General features: G+C 42.7%; 1 protein-coding gene across 4 annotated transcripts in view; it reads left to right on the top strand.

Annotated features, from left to right (window-relative positions):
- LOC146817852 (amine sulfotransferase-like) overlaps positions 1-13,876 on the top strand; it is a 388,273-nt gene that overhangs the window by 207,830 nt on the left and 166,567 nt on the right. For all 4 annotated transcript variants that reach the window (XR_014963025.1, XM_085611332.1, XM_085611333.1 and 1 more), the window contains one exon: positions 2,105-2,313. Coding sequence is in view for 3 of the 4 variants with exons in the window: in XM_085611332.1 (XP_085467458.1) it covers positions 2,105-2,313 (209 nt within the window). In the remaining variant the exon portion in view is untranslated. The remainder of the gene's footprint in view (positions 1-2,104; positions 2,314-13,876) is intronic.

Genomic DNA, 13,876 nt, shown 5'->3' with positions numbered 1-13,876 from the left:
GCACTGGCAAATGTCCTTTTACGACCATTGGTCTCTGGAGAAGGACTGATGAAACCTCCTGCCAAGGCTTCAGCCTCTCCTTCTTATGAACAGTGTACATGCCAGCATTTTGGAAGAAGAAAGAGGGCGATTTTTAAAACATAATCAGGAGAATGTATTTCTCTCATTGACCTCTATTGCAGCCTGCATCGGGCCTATTGAAGTGTATGGGACTTGCAAGTGTGCTGCTGCAGGATCAGATATCAGAAATTCAAGTAACTGTTTTTTAGGTCGAGCATTTGCGACTTCTTGTATATACTTTAGTATATACTTATATGTGTATGTACTTTGTGGGCTCTAGAGATCAGCCCTATGACTTGTCTGCTTCGGCTTAGGGACTTTTTTTTCTGTTCAACTGCCTCTATTTAACTGTCTTGATAGAAAACGACCAGTAGAGGTAAGTAAAATACCAGAATTGCTTGCTGCTTGTTCATATGCCTCTATTTAACTGTGTTGATGGAAAACGACCAGTAGAGGTCAGTAAAATACCAGAATTGGTTTCTGCTGATGGACTTTATTTTTTTTAATTTTTCTGGCAACTGCCTCTATTTAACATTCTTGATAGACAACGAACAGCAGATGTCAGTAAAATATCAGAATCACTTTAGCATTCTCTAGATTCCAGTTCATAGAAATTGTCTTCCACGAGCACCCGTAGACAATAATATTTTTTTCAAATCTTGTATTTTCAATTATATGACCACCGAAGGCCCTGATTTTATATTAAAAACAGAGCTTTGGACTATACCATTTCCTGCTTAAAGGCAATATTTCTCTCCATGTGTTCTCATACCTGCTGTGTCACACAGTTTGGTGTTTATTTTCCCTCCATGTTAAAGAACAGTTGATGTTTCAGCACCCAGGCTAATGTGCTGCAGAGCTAAATACATATAAGGTCCCAAAGAGGAGACCGATTGCATTGCCAATGCTTGTTTCCATATCTGTCAGGAGCACAGAGAAATCACTATGGCAGGCAGGGAAAGCGTGACAAAAATTTGGTGCGGTGGGTGAGGTGTGGAACTGGAGATAGTGAGACGAGGACGATATGTTTATTTTTTTCTCCCACGTGCTGCTCCCTCATACTCCCTACGTTTTCATTTCCCTGCACCTCTCTGCGTCGTGTCAGTACTCATCCCTTTCAATATACACATTTGCATGAAGGCCTCCATGCTAGCATTTGCAGCTTTTTACAATAAGCCACAATCTAATTTTGCTCACATTAATATTAATGCGTTGGGTGTATAGCAATGTTTGGGAAACAGCCCCTCTGCTCAGTAAGATTTTTGTGAATCCTTCACAGCTCAACAGGAAGTGCACTGTGAGCAGCTTCTTTGTGCATGTGCTGACTAGAAAATGGCCTCCTTTTTAGTCTATATTTTTTTGCACCTAATTACCTGGTGTAAAGTTGATGTGTTAGCAGTTTTTGCCAGTTTTGCATTTTTGGTATATGTCAACAGCATTTCCCAAAGTGGTTTTGAGGTTGTTATTGACTGTGGTTTTTTGTGTGCTTTTTTTTTTTTACAAAAACCTTCAATGAAGGCAAGAATCGTTGACCAAAGCATGATGCCTACATCCCTGATATGCATAGCAATGTAGACGAGGGGAAGATACACAGCAAGCCGCCTACAACCACATCGGGCCGGCCGCGTCAGGTGGGACAAGGTTAGCTAGTATCAGTAAAGGTTCATGAGCAGTTTGATCCTCGAAGAGGATTGTGTGCTTTTTTTACAAAAACATATACAGGTCTACATATGCTGGCTTTGCATTACGGCTTCTTTTCTGACTTCGTATTTCTTGGTACATTGTGAAATAAGACTTTGCATGTGCAACATGGTTTGCACTGAATTTACGAATGCACCGATTTATGTGGATTAGGCCAAGGACATTTTATCTCTGCAAATTGGGACCTGCCTCGTGTATTTTCTCTTTAGACATATGTCACAACTGCATCACATCATTTGAACCTATGAATTACACTTTGCCAACAACGTACTGTAATGCTGACGGTTATAAAAGATTTTTGCGTTTTGAGGAGAAACTGAAAGCATTTTAATTTGTTTTGCAGGAAACATTTTCACTCAGCAGGTCGTGAGTTTGATTTATAATGAAGGTCACCGCAATGGAACAGAAAATATTATAAATATGGAAAGAATTCCATGGATAGAATTCGTCCTAAAGAATTGTGATTACGCCAAATCTCCTTCGCCACGGCTCTTTTCCACCAATCTTCCTTATTTTTGGGTTCCTAAGCAGTTAAGACAGAAAAAAGGAAAGGTTTGTTACTTTAAAGTATATCTCAATTGTTCAGTACTTTCCGCCATGAAAGGCGAGTAACATATCCACTAGTTTGATTTCCTGTTTTTTTCCCTTTTTATTCCATATGTGCTTCTTATTCAGCTTGTCTAGTATGCTTAAATGGGAGAGTGAGAAGTTCTATCACAAGAGGAATACGTGTCTTCTACTGAGTGTCTTGCATTCACTCTCATCATAAAGTGAGCGACGTTAAGTGAGATATATGAGTTATTTATTTTGCTATGGCCTGTTTCCTGTGCCTTTTAAACGTTTTAACTGTGGACCCGTGTCATGAGGGTGGAAAACTTTTGTTGAACTCTTTCTTCTATAACTATCCTCTGTGTCAAATCTGTTTTCATCTTCTCTCATTCCTGCTGCTGTGATTTGCTGGTGTTTCCTGAATATTGTTCGTCCTCAGTTATGTAGGTGATCATGTAGCAGTTCTGTATGGGTAACTGGCAAGAAAAGGCTACTGCTAAAAGGTTCATTAACCTCTTTTATCCATTGTTACAATCATTTTGGAACACAGTTCTCCTGCTGGCTACTAGAGGGTTACTTAGGTAGATACAGGCTAGTGCACTCCTCAGTGGTATACATTGCATAGAAATGAATGCATTACCTATGTCCCAAAGGTCTTCTAAACTGTCACCACTTCGCTCAGCTAGTTGGAGCAGCTGAGCACAAGACAACATGTGCCCTATCCCTAAAAAACAAAAACACAAGGAGTGGCCATGGCAACGGCACAATCAGAAGTGCTTTGGCAGAGTTCTCTCCCTGCTTCTGGTCACAGATCAACATGAGAGTCATCCAGGAGATACTCTTCAGCCAGTGGTGGTGGTGAAGGAGGGGGCAGGAACAGAAAATATTATAAATATGGAAAGAATTCCATGGATAGAGTTCGTCCCTGCTGGGGGTATGGAGGGAAAATCTGTGAAAATGGGATGCTGCTTTCCTGGAGCTCTGAGCACAGTTTCAAGGTGAGGCTGTGCTTTTCTAAGCCTCAAGGGACACAGCTGGCTCACGAGGGCCTTCAACAATCAAGGGAGAGGACCTGCTCCCTAGGGTGTTGGACTTGGTCCTTTCTGCAGGGTCACCCCTAAACCTTTTGCCTTCACCCATTCTGTAGGTGTTGGCTTTCAGGACTCTGTAAACTTTACAACTGCTAACCAGAGTTAAAGTCCTTGTGCTCTCCTCTTAAAACATGCTACAATAGGCTTAAACCTGATTGGTACATTTAATTTACTTTGAAGTCTCTTGTATATGGGTGACCAGGACCTGTAAATGAAATGCTTTAAGTGGGCAGCAGCACTCCTTGTGCCACCCAGTAAAAGTAGCCTTTAAAATGTCTCAGCCCTGCCTTTGCACCCAGTAGTGCAGTTTTAAACTGCCAATTTGATCTGGCAAACTAAACTGTTTGCCAGGCCTAAAGCTTACTTTTAAATACATACAAGCCACCCCTAAAGTAGGCCCTAAACAGCCAATAGGTTAGGGTGCATTATATTTAAAAAGTAGGGCATGTGTTTCTAAGTTTTACATGTCCTGGTAGAGAAAAATTCCCCAATTATTTTTTCTCTATTGCAATGCCTACCTTTTCCACAGGATAACATTGGGTTACATATTGCATGTAATAAGTGCTAACTTTTGATTGGGAGAAGGATAAATGTCATATTTTGACTCAAATAAATTATAATTTAAAATCCTCATTAACGGTAAGGTCGAATTTTAGATTAAACATTGAAAATGCCACTTTTAGAAAGTTGGCAATTTCCTGCCCTAAGGCCTCTAGGAGTTTCCAGCTGCTGGGGTCATAAATTGCTCCCTCAGCAGGAATGTGTATTGGGGCAAGACAGTGAACAATAGGAGCTGGGAATCGGACATTACAAAAGAAGGATTGCCTTGTTCCCCAGAGGAAAGCCCTGCTGCTTGAGGCCTAAATTGTTTCCCAGAGGACTGCCCTGTTGCTTAAGGCCTGCCTTGTTCTTCAGAGGACTGCCCTGCTGCTTGAGGCCTGCCTTGCTCTCCGAGAAGGCAGACATGATCTGCTCCCTTCATCCCAGGCAAACCTGAGTGACTCCAAGGTTCAGTTGGCTGACCTCCTGTTCCGAGCTACAAGGTCACAACAAGCTCCAGAGTCCTCCCTTTAACTATCCAGTTGACCTGCAGCAACTGACCCTACCTGGACCTACAACCGGACCTGCCTGCAACTGCAACTAGACCTACCTTAGCTCTGCTGACCTCTGCAGGAGTGCGTTTCCGACCCCCAACGTGCGCCTCCCCAGATCCTGAACCCTTGTCTGGGATCAGTTGAGCTCCTCTTGAAGTTTTGAACTATGCACACTGGACTTTGAGAAGGCAACTTTTTCAGAAGGACTAACCTGGTCCCTGTAGTCAGCCCACACTCCATTGCAGTCGGCCTGAACCTGTGACTTTGTCCTAGTCTAGCGCGACCAGATACCCACACTTAGTACTTCATGCTTTTTGATTCTTTTTTACCTTAATCATTTAAAATTGTATATCTCTGGGTCTACTGATTGGATTTTTGTTCTTCTGGTCTCATTTTAGTTATTAAAAGGTTTTCTAATGTTCAAAATTGGTGTGGTATTTTTCTTGTGTTGTGTTTTGACTCTATTTCTGCTGATGTGTTGCATAAATACTTCACACAGCACCTCTAAGTTAAGCCTGATTGCTTTTGTGCCAAGCTACCATTGGGTTAATGACAGGTTAATTTAGTTACTTTTGTGGTGCACGCTGACAAGGATTGCGGTTGTTGTATGAGAAGGGTCTTCATTTCCTTCAACCAAAAACCCAATTTCCTACATGAGGGCAATGTGAAATGTGAAAGGGAGGCTGAGACCGGACCACACCCCAAATTGCCTGGTAGAGAAGTGTGTGGCAGCACAAAGTGTAGAAAATATTAGTAGAGGACACACTGAGAAGGCCTCCTGGGAGTTCCATAAAATCACGAGGGCCCATAAAAGAAATATCCCCCATACCCCCATCTTTTAAAATAAAGACTCTGGCATACATTAAAAGTGACACAATTGTAGAATCTTGATGTGTGTAATAGGAAAGTAACTCAGAAGTGAAACGGATATCTACAAGCAGCCCAATGTGGATGTGCCCTAAGTGAGTAGGGAGACGGGAGGAGGTATGGTGAACCTAATAATGAGCATGTATAATTGAAGGTGAAACAATATCCCCATGCCTGATACTAAATATGGATGGTCTGATCATTCGTACCAACCTGTGAACACTTATACTTTGTTTTCCAGCTCGGAGCTGGTATTTTTAGGAAGTTACATGATACAGAGGATTATTTAGCAAATCAAGGAATGAGAACAAGGACATTGTGGGACACTGTTAGACAATAGCGTAATCTCCCTGAAATCAAAGTCAGCTTTCAATCCATAAAACACTCCTGGACTGCATTTCTCACTGGTGAGTTTGCTCGGCTACTATTGGTAAAAAGAATCAAGTCCAAGTGATAGAACAGTGTTTGAAGTTTTTGCTAACCTGCTAGAAGGGAATTAATGCCATCCAAATCAAATAAATCTGCACACAAAGGTTTACTTCCCTACTTGCATGCAAGTACGTATCACACAAAACAAAAGGGGTTCACAGACTCATGGCCCTCACATAGGCGGAACTACCCAAGCCACTAAAAGTATTTAAATATGAATTATTTGAAGATTTGAAAGGTGACATGGACAAAAATATGCAAGACTATTGAGCTGATATAGGGTAAACATTGGAGAACTGCAAACAGGATGTTGATGCCTTGGACTTGGGTGGTAGAAATGGAATCCAAAATAGATACTCTTGAACTGAACAACATGGAAGCAGGGACAGAATCATGGAACCCAATTTATTGATGTTTTCCGGAATACGTGGCTGTCCAGGATGTAGGAGTGGGGATAAAATAAGTTGAAACGGTAGTGGGCAGTGGGGTGGAGGGAAAGCAGAGATGGACCTTCCTCTAACTCAACTGCATCAGGTGCCTGATAGGGAAGGGCATTTGAGTTATACTGAGGAGAATGGGAGGAAGACAGTTTGTATTGTGAGAAATGTTGAAAATATGATTGTTAATTGGTTCAAAGCTATAAAGTTAATGGAGGAGGGAAAAACTTAGTGTACTGCACGTGAGAAGATCCTTTGCAGAACAATAGGTGGCATACAGAATCAATCAAGAACACCACCTTAGGTGGGAAATGCAACTCTTAACAAATTTGAATGATGAGGTTAACCTCACTTGAGACCCGATTTATATGTTGGTGGTGTGTATACTCCATTGCAACAGTGACAGAGTATAAACACCACCAACATATTGGCCCACTGGCCTGATTTATTGCGGGTGGACCATAGGCTTGGCTATGCTGGTGACAACTCCATCACCACCATAGCTAAATCTCTCTGAGGCCCAAACAAAGTAAAGGATGGCAGGGAAATGGCTACATGTCCACCCACCCAATCATGATGGACGGACATATACAATTTTTTTTACTATTCAACCCCACCAGGCAAACCCTGGCGGTGAGGGACAGTGTCTGAAACCAGTCCCAGGATGCTTGTTTCCGGTCCAGGAAAGACATGGCTTGGCAGTTCAGGCTGGACTGTTCCCATGAGGCACCGGGTCAAGACTAATTTGCATATAGCTGTGTCTGACCTGGGGTGGCGAAGTGAGCTAAAGAACGATGATTGATTCAACTCAGATCTGTGACTGGGGGTGAGTGTCTGAAAAGGTTCAGCGCTCCATCCATCATTTCCTTGTGTTTGTTTGGTGGTGTGTATACTCCATCGCAACAGCAACAGAGTATAAACACCACCAACATATTGGCCCACTGGCCTGATTTAATTGCAGGTGGACCATAGGCTTGGCTATGGTGGTGACTACTCCATCAACACCATAGCTAAACCTCTCTGAGGCCCCAACAAAGTAAGGGATGTCGAGGAAATGGCTACATGTCCACCCACCCAATCAGGATGGGCGGACATATACAAATTTCTTTTACTATTCAACCCCACCAGGCATACCCTGGTGGTGAGGGACAGTAATATGTAAATAATGCTCCCACCGCAATGGTAGATAACTCCCATGGCGAGTGGAGCATTCTTTTTTTAATTAATTTTAAATAATAAAATACGGTTTGGGGATTTTCTTTTTCAAAATAAAAAAAAACTGTTTAAAAAATAGCAATATGTATTGACAGGAACCACTTTGACGCTGGTTCCTGCAATCTTTATAAATGGCCGCCAGCTTGGCAGACATTTATGCATTTGGAATGTGGTCACTCCACTAGTGCGATGGAGTAATTTACTCCATCCTCCTGGCTGAGCAACGGGCTGTCTTCCATAATATAAATCATCCCCTTAATGTCAAAGGTTTGAATTCAACAATTAGGAGAAGCTAAATATGGAGCTACTTTAAAGCCTCACAGCCAGATATCATATGCTTGTAGGAAATGCATTTAATAAGAAGTGAGCAAAAATAGGATGCAATATAGGGTGTACGCTAATGGTTATTATTCATCAGCAGAGTCTAATCATTACAGAGTGGCAAATTGTCTAAAGGATGATTTCCCATTTACATAGGAAGACAAAATACATAAAAAAAGGCAGATATTTGATATTCAGGTGCCTGTTATGTCAGAAAATAATAATATTAGCTACAATTTATGCACTTTTTGTAGAACAAGATTCCATCCTAGAGACATTTCTAGAGACCCTGAAAAGTTTTGCATTTAGAGAAATAATGCTCACTGGACATTTAAGTGCAGTCTGGGATCCTCAGTTAGATATAACTCATAAGGAAACATAGTTACCATTGGCAAACACAATAAAAGAACTCTTGAACAGTTAGGAATAGGGAATATATGGAAAGAACTACATTTGATGGATACGGAATACACATTCCACTTGCAAGTGATTATGTATTGATAAGCAATGCCCTGGTCTCACAGAAAATCGTGGCTGATATAGGTAGTATGTCAGTTTACATCCATGCACCCACTCATATAGAAAAGCAGATACATAGAAATAAAACAAACTCACTGTGGAGAATCCACCCAACACGTTTGAGAGGCAGACTTTTTGGAGAGGAGTTGAGCAAACATATAGATGATTACTTTACAAATAATGAATTAATTTATTGAAATTGCAGCTAAAGGATCAAATCATTGAAAATACAAAAATGAACATACATCTGAGAGAGACAGAAGCTAAATATGGGTCCACACCCTCCATTCACGTTCAGTGCAAACTGGTGACTCTTTGAGGCCAACTGCGATTGACCTATACTAACAGGGCAGAATTGGCACTCCTGCACTTTAAGTATAGGATGTATGCATCCAGAGATAAGGTAGGTGCTCCTCTAGCAAGATTTCTGCATACCAAGAGAGAAAATTAACTTATTAATGTGATCCACTCAACACAGGGTACACCTTTGATCAAGGAGCAGGATAAACTGGCAGAATTTCATAATTGTTATATGTCCCTCTATAATAAGAGAAGATTCACCTACACACCAACAGGCTTACATTGAAAATACACAGAAGCCAAAAATGACGTTTATTCAAAGGGAGATGCTTTACGATTCAATCAGAGAGGAAGAGTTTAAGAAATTGGTTGTCACACTTAAACATAACAAGGTGCCAAGGTCGGACAGGTTGTTGGGCACAGCTTAGAAAACATATAGTAGTAAACTGACCCCTAGATTAACTTTTCTCTTCAGTTAATGCGCAGAGGCTGGGGAAGTTACTGCCACTTTGCAAAAGATGATCATTACAGCTTACCCTAAACCAGGCAAGGAAACAAAACATTGTACCTAATAAAGGCCTATCATCTAGTTTGCCATTGATGCTTAGTTATATTTCAAGATATTGACAATGAGATTGGATGAGAGTTGGAGTTTGGATGCTCTGGAACAGAGTGGTTTTGTTGCAGGAAGACAATTCCTTGATGATAGTCACAGGGCACTCCATGTGGTTGGAAAAATAGAAAAAAAGAAGATACCAGTGGGTCTCCTGTCTTTAGACACAGTAAAGGTTTCAACTGGGTGAACTAGACCTTTTTGGTTACTGTAATGAAGCAAATAGGGATGGTCCCTTAATATAGAAATGTAATGCTCGCAAACAATAAAGCACTCAAGGTGAAAATCTCTCTCAATGGCAGGTTGTCAAAAGCAGTACAATTGGAAAGAGGTTCCAGACAAAGCTGCCCCTTGTGTCCACTATTATTTGCATATATAGAGAAATGTGCATGCATGATTCAGCATTCAAGAGGTATTGAGGAGATAAGATTCAGGCTAGATGAAAATAACATTTTTCTTTTATGCAGATGATTTCCTTTTGACTCTCGGTGGGGGGACACTGTTTGTTTGTGCAAGGAGCAAAGAGGAGAGAGCACGTACCTTGGGGCCCGCAGGCAGACACCACCTTTACGCGTGCTGGTAATTCCGCAGCCGCGTTCTGCCATTCACGGCACCACATCATCGGACTACATTCCCCAGGCTCCCGAGCGCCACTGGGGCACTTCCGCCCGCCGTCGCGCCAGGAGGCGCTAAAAAGAGAGAGGCTCCCTCGGTGGAGCGGGGGACACTGGTTGTTTGTGCAAGGAGCAAAGAGAAGAGAGCACGTACCTTGGGGCCCGCAGGCAGACACCACCTTTACGCGTGCTGGTAATCCCGCAGCCGCGTTCTGCCATTCACGGCACCGCATCATCGGACTACATTCCCCAGGCTCCCAAGCGCCACTGGGGCACTTCCTCCCGCCGTTGCGCCAGGAGGCGCTAAAAAGAGAGAGGCTCCCTCGGTGGAGCGGGGGACACTGTTTGTTTGTGCACGGAGCAAAGAGGAGAGAGCACGTACCTTGGGGCCCGCAGGCAGATACCACCTTTACGCGTGCTGGTAATCCCGCAGCCGCGTTCTGCCATTCACGGCACCGCATCATCGGACTACATTCCCCAGGCTCCCGAGCGCCACTGTGGCACTTCCGCCCGCCGTCGCGCCAGGCGGCGCTAAAAAGAGAGAGGCTCCCTCCGCGTCGCGGGACGCGCGCGGGCAGCACCAGGAGAAGCCCGGGACAAGGCCGGAACAGTCTGTGACAGTCCGGGACTGGCCGTGGCTGGGCTGGGCCATACCCTTTGCATTTTTTGTTGGATCACCAGGACTTAGTGGACTTCGTCTCTGGTAAAGTGTTTCCCTGTCATATTGTTCCAGTGGTGCTAGTGAGATTCCATTCATTCCACTGCTGTTGATAACCAATATACTTGCTAGTGTTCACAATGCCTATAGGACTAAAGGACTTACTTACACCGGGGTTAGGTCCTCTTGATAATTATTTGGTGAAAAAGGTAAACAAAATAAATAACGAACGAAGGGCCTCTCTGGGAATGGATAGTCCCCCAATAAGTACCCAAGTTCCTCTGATACCTGTAGAGAGCCCGCTGGACCATGGTATCTGCGAGCCGGCCTCTATAGCTGCTTCCACGGTTACAGCCCAGGTTCACATGGATTCTTCAGTGTCTGATACATTTATACCGAGTGAAATTACTGATGAAGTCACCTCTGTTGCTAGACCAGTCAGGAACTGTAGGAAGCAGCATAGCAAAAGGGGGGGGGAGAAGTCTATAAAAAGGGTTGACATTACCGAACAAGTACAGGTTAATTTAGACGAGCCCCCAAACTCTCGAGCACACAGTAATGTCGTAAACAGCCTAATACACTCTGATCAATTGTCCCAACTACTGCGCTCCCTAGAGGTTATATTCAAATCCAAATTAGATCAGTTTGTGCAACCCCTAGTTCGGAAACTAGATACTGTGGCCGATGAGGTCAAGAGGCTAGGAGGTTTGCTAACAAAACATCTAAAAATGATAGAGAGCAACAATAAGGTGACGGGCGTAGCTGGGCAAGAGAATGCAATCAGAGTAGTAAACCAACAGCAAACACTTCAGCCCCCTAATACTAAAGTTCCAGTTATACCAACCATACCAGAGCCTACTTTCGCACAAAGAACTGCTATACCAGTTTCAACGGGGACGGTTGCGACATTCAATAGCCAGGAGGAAAAGAAAAGTAGATTTATAAATTTACCCCCGGCATGTTCCCCTTATGTTGTGATTTTAACTAACGTACCGCCCCAGGATAGTCACTCAGACCTAACGCACAAGGAATCACATGACTGTTTCCTGGTTGCACAGGAAGTGTGGATTCCCGTTCAATTCTGCCAATGATATCCTAAGCACTAGACGAGTGAGCTGGATTGGGTCCTCTAAAAAATCCTGTGTAGGTGAATGCATAATAGTTAACTTCAGACATCCACAACACATGGCTACTGTCTTATTGAGGGCTGCCTCTCTGGTACAAGACGAAAACAGTATTCAGGTGCGTCCCCTTGGTTTCTTTTATAACTACCCCCACAGAGATCTCCTACATAGTATAACATCGAGAAATTACATACCAGGGACAGCATTGACGCCGTTTTTCAACCAGGGTCCTGGAGGAGAAAATTACTTTAAGTATGGGTCTAATATCCCTACACGCAATCGATTTGAGGTATTTTCTTCCCTGGACATGTGTGATTGACGAGAGGCTACTAAGGGTATAGGGGATGAGTCTTGCCCCGGTTTGGCGCCTCAGGAAAAAGACCAAGCACCTACAAACCCCGTTTGTAATAATTGTAGTCAAATGACTCATGGTAATCTTAAGGGGGCAAATATCAAGATGGTAACTTGGAATGTGGCGGGTTTACGATCCAAGAGAGATAATACCCCTTGGTTAAGTTTCTTGGAAGACTACGATATTATGGCTTTTCAAGAGACCTGGGAAATCGATTGTGATTTTTGGTTGGACGGTTTTACGTCCTATTTTGTCCCAGCAATAAAATCAGTGTCTGGGAGGGCTATAGGGGGCTTAGTGGTCCTGGTATCGGTGAAACTAAGAGGGACAGTTAGCAGGATATTCTGTTTATCTAATAATTTTCTTATCTTGGATTTCAAACTCACTAATAACACGAAATTATTACTAGTGAATTGTTATAATTCCCAGCAAGGGGACTTGCCGAATACTCACCTGCTTTGGCTGTCGAATTTTTTAAATACTTACACTTTAAAGCAAACCACTTTTTGCCACTTTATTTTGTTTGGCGATTTTAATGTGCACTTATGTAGTCATAAATGTTTGTTAATCGATATTGATGGGCCAGATTTTACATCCCCGCAACACTTTGAGCACTCAAAAAAGGGGGAAGCACTGGAGAAACTCTTATCTGAAAATGAATTGTATGACCCAGGCTTCTTCGATCAAAGGACACGGGTTCCCACTTTTATAGGTAGGGATAGTGATACAATAATTGACTACATATTTCTTTCTTCTGGCCTTTTAAAATATGTAGTTTCCTATAATGCTATACAGTCAACTTTTAGTGACCATAATCCAGTGGCAATTGAATTGCTAGATGGTTTCTCTTTTTTAAATATATCTACCCCCTCCGTGATGGTTGCTGAAGTGAAGACAAAAGATCAGGGGAGGAGGCTAAACTGGAGCAAGGTAATTCCAGAGGAGTTTTTTAACACCATTAAATTAGAGGCGGCTATGGACCTAGAAATATGTGGAGATCAACAATCTACGGGGAAGCAAGTAATATCCTCGTATGAAGCTATCTGCCTCAAAGTGGCAAAAGAGCTAACCAGTAAAAATAGACCAGCCACTAATAGTTTAGTTATGGGCTGGTTTGACCATAAATGTACTAAATCCTACAACTACCTCAAAAAAGCTCTTCAGGCACGCCCGAGGAATAAAATTCTGGTGTCACAGCTTAGAAGAGATTATAAAAAAACGTTGGAGGATAGGAAAAAAGAAATTAAACATAATGCCTAGGTTGAACTTATGGACAAAGCTACTTTAAAAGATAGCGCACAATTTTGGTCAATTATTAACACGCCCCTTTTTTCTAACATTAAAAATAATGTGCTGGAAACCAATATTGCAGAGGAGGATTGGCTGAGCCATTTTGAAAATATATATGGCAGTCACCTCGATTTAGAAACTTTCGTGGGACAAGCCTTGGAATCCACCTCTACGCCAGTTAGGTTCCATTTAGGAGAGGTTACCAAAGCGATTGAAGATTCTGCAGGAAAGAAGGCCCCTGGACCAGACGGAGTCCCAACCGATATGTATAAGGCCAATCCTTTTTTCTGGGCCAACATACTGACAAATGTATTTAATAACTCAGCCTGTGTTGGATTCCCTAAATCGTGGTCCCGGTCGGTTATAATACCGGTCTTTAAGAAAGGTCAAAGGGCAGACCCCAGATGTTACAGGCACATATCCCTGTTGGATTCCTCTATAAAAATCTTGGGGAAAGTTATCCTAGCCAGGATAACGGGGTGGGCCTCTGACAATAACATTCTGTCAGATGCCCAATATGGCTTTAGAGCTGGGCGGAGTACGGAGGACCAATGTTTGAACCTTCTCTTAATAACAGCCAAATACACCAAGGCGGCCAGAGGCTCCATTTACTTGGGTTTTATGGATTTGTCCACAGCTTTT

This window comes from Triturus cristatus, chromosome 6 (assembly GCF_964204655.1).
Source record: "Triturus cristatus chromosome 6, aTriCri1.1, whole genome shotgun sequence".
Lineage (NCBI taxonomy): Eukaryota > Metazoa > Chordata > Amphibia > Caudata > Salamandridae > Triturus > Triturus cristatus.
Note: the sequence above shows the minus strand (reverse complement) of the source record. Positions and strands in the feature narration are given on the sequence as shown.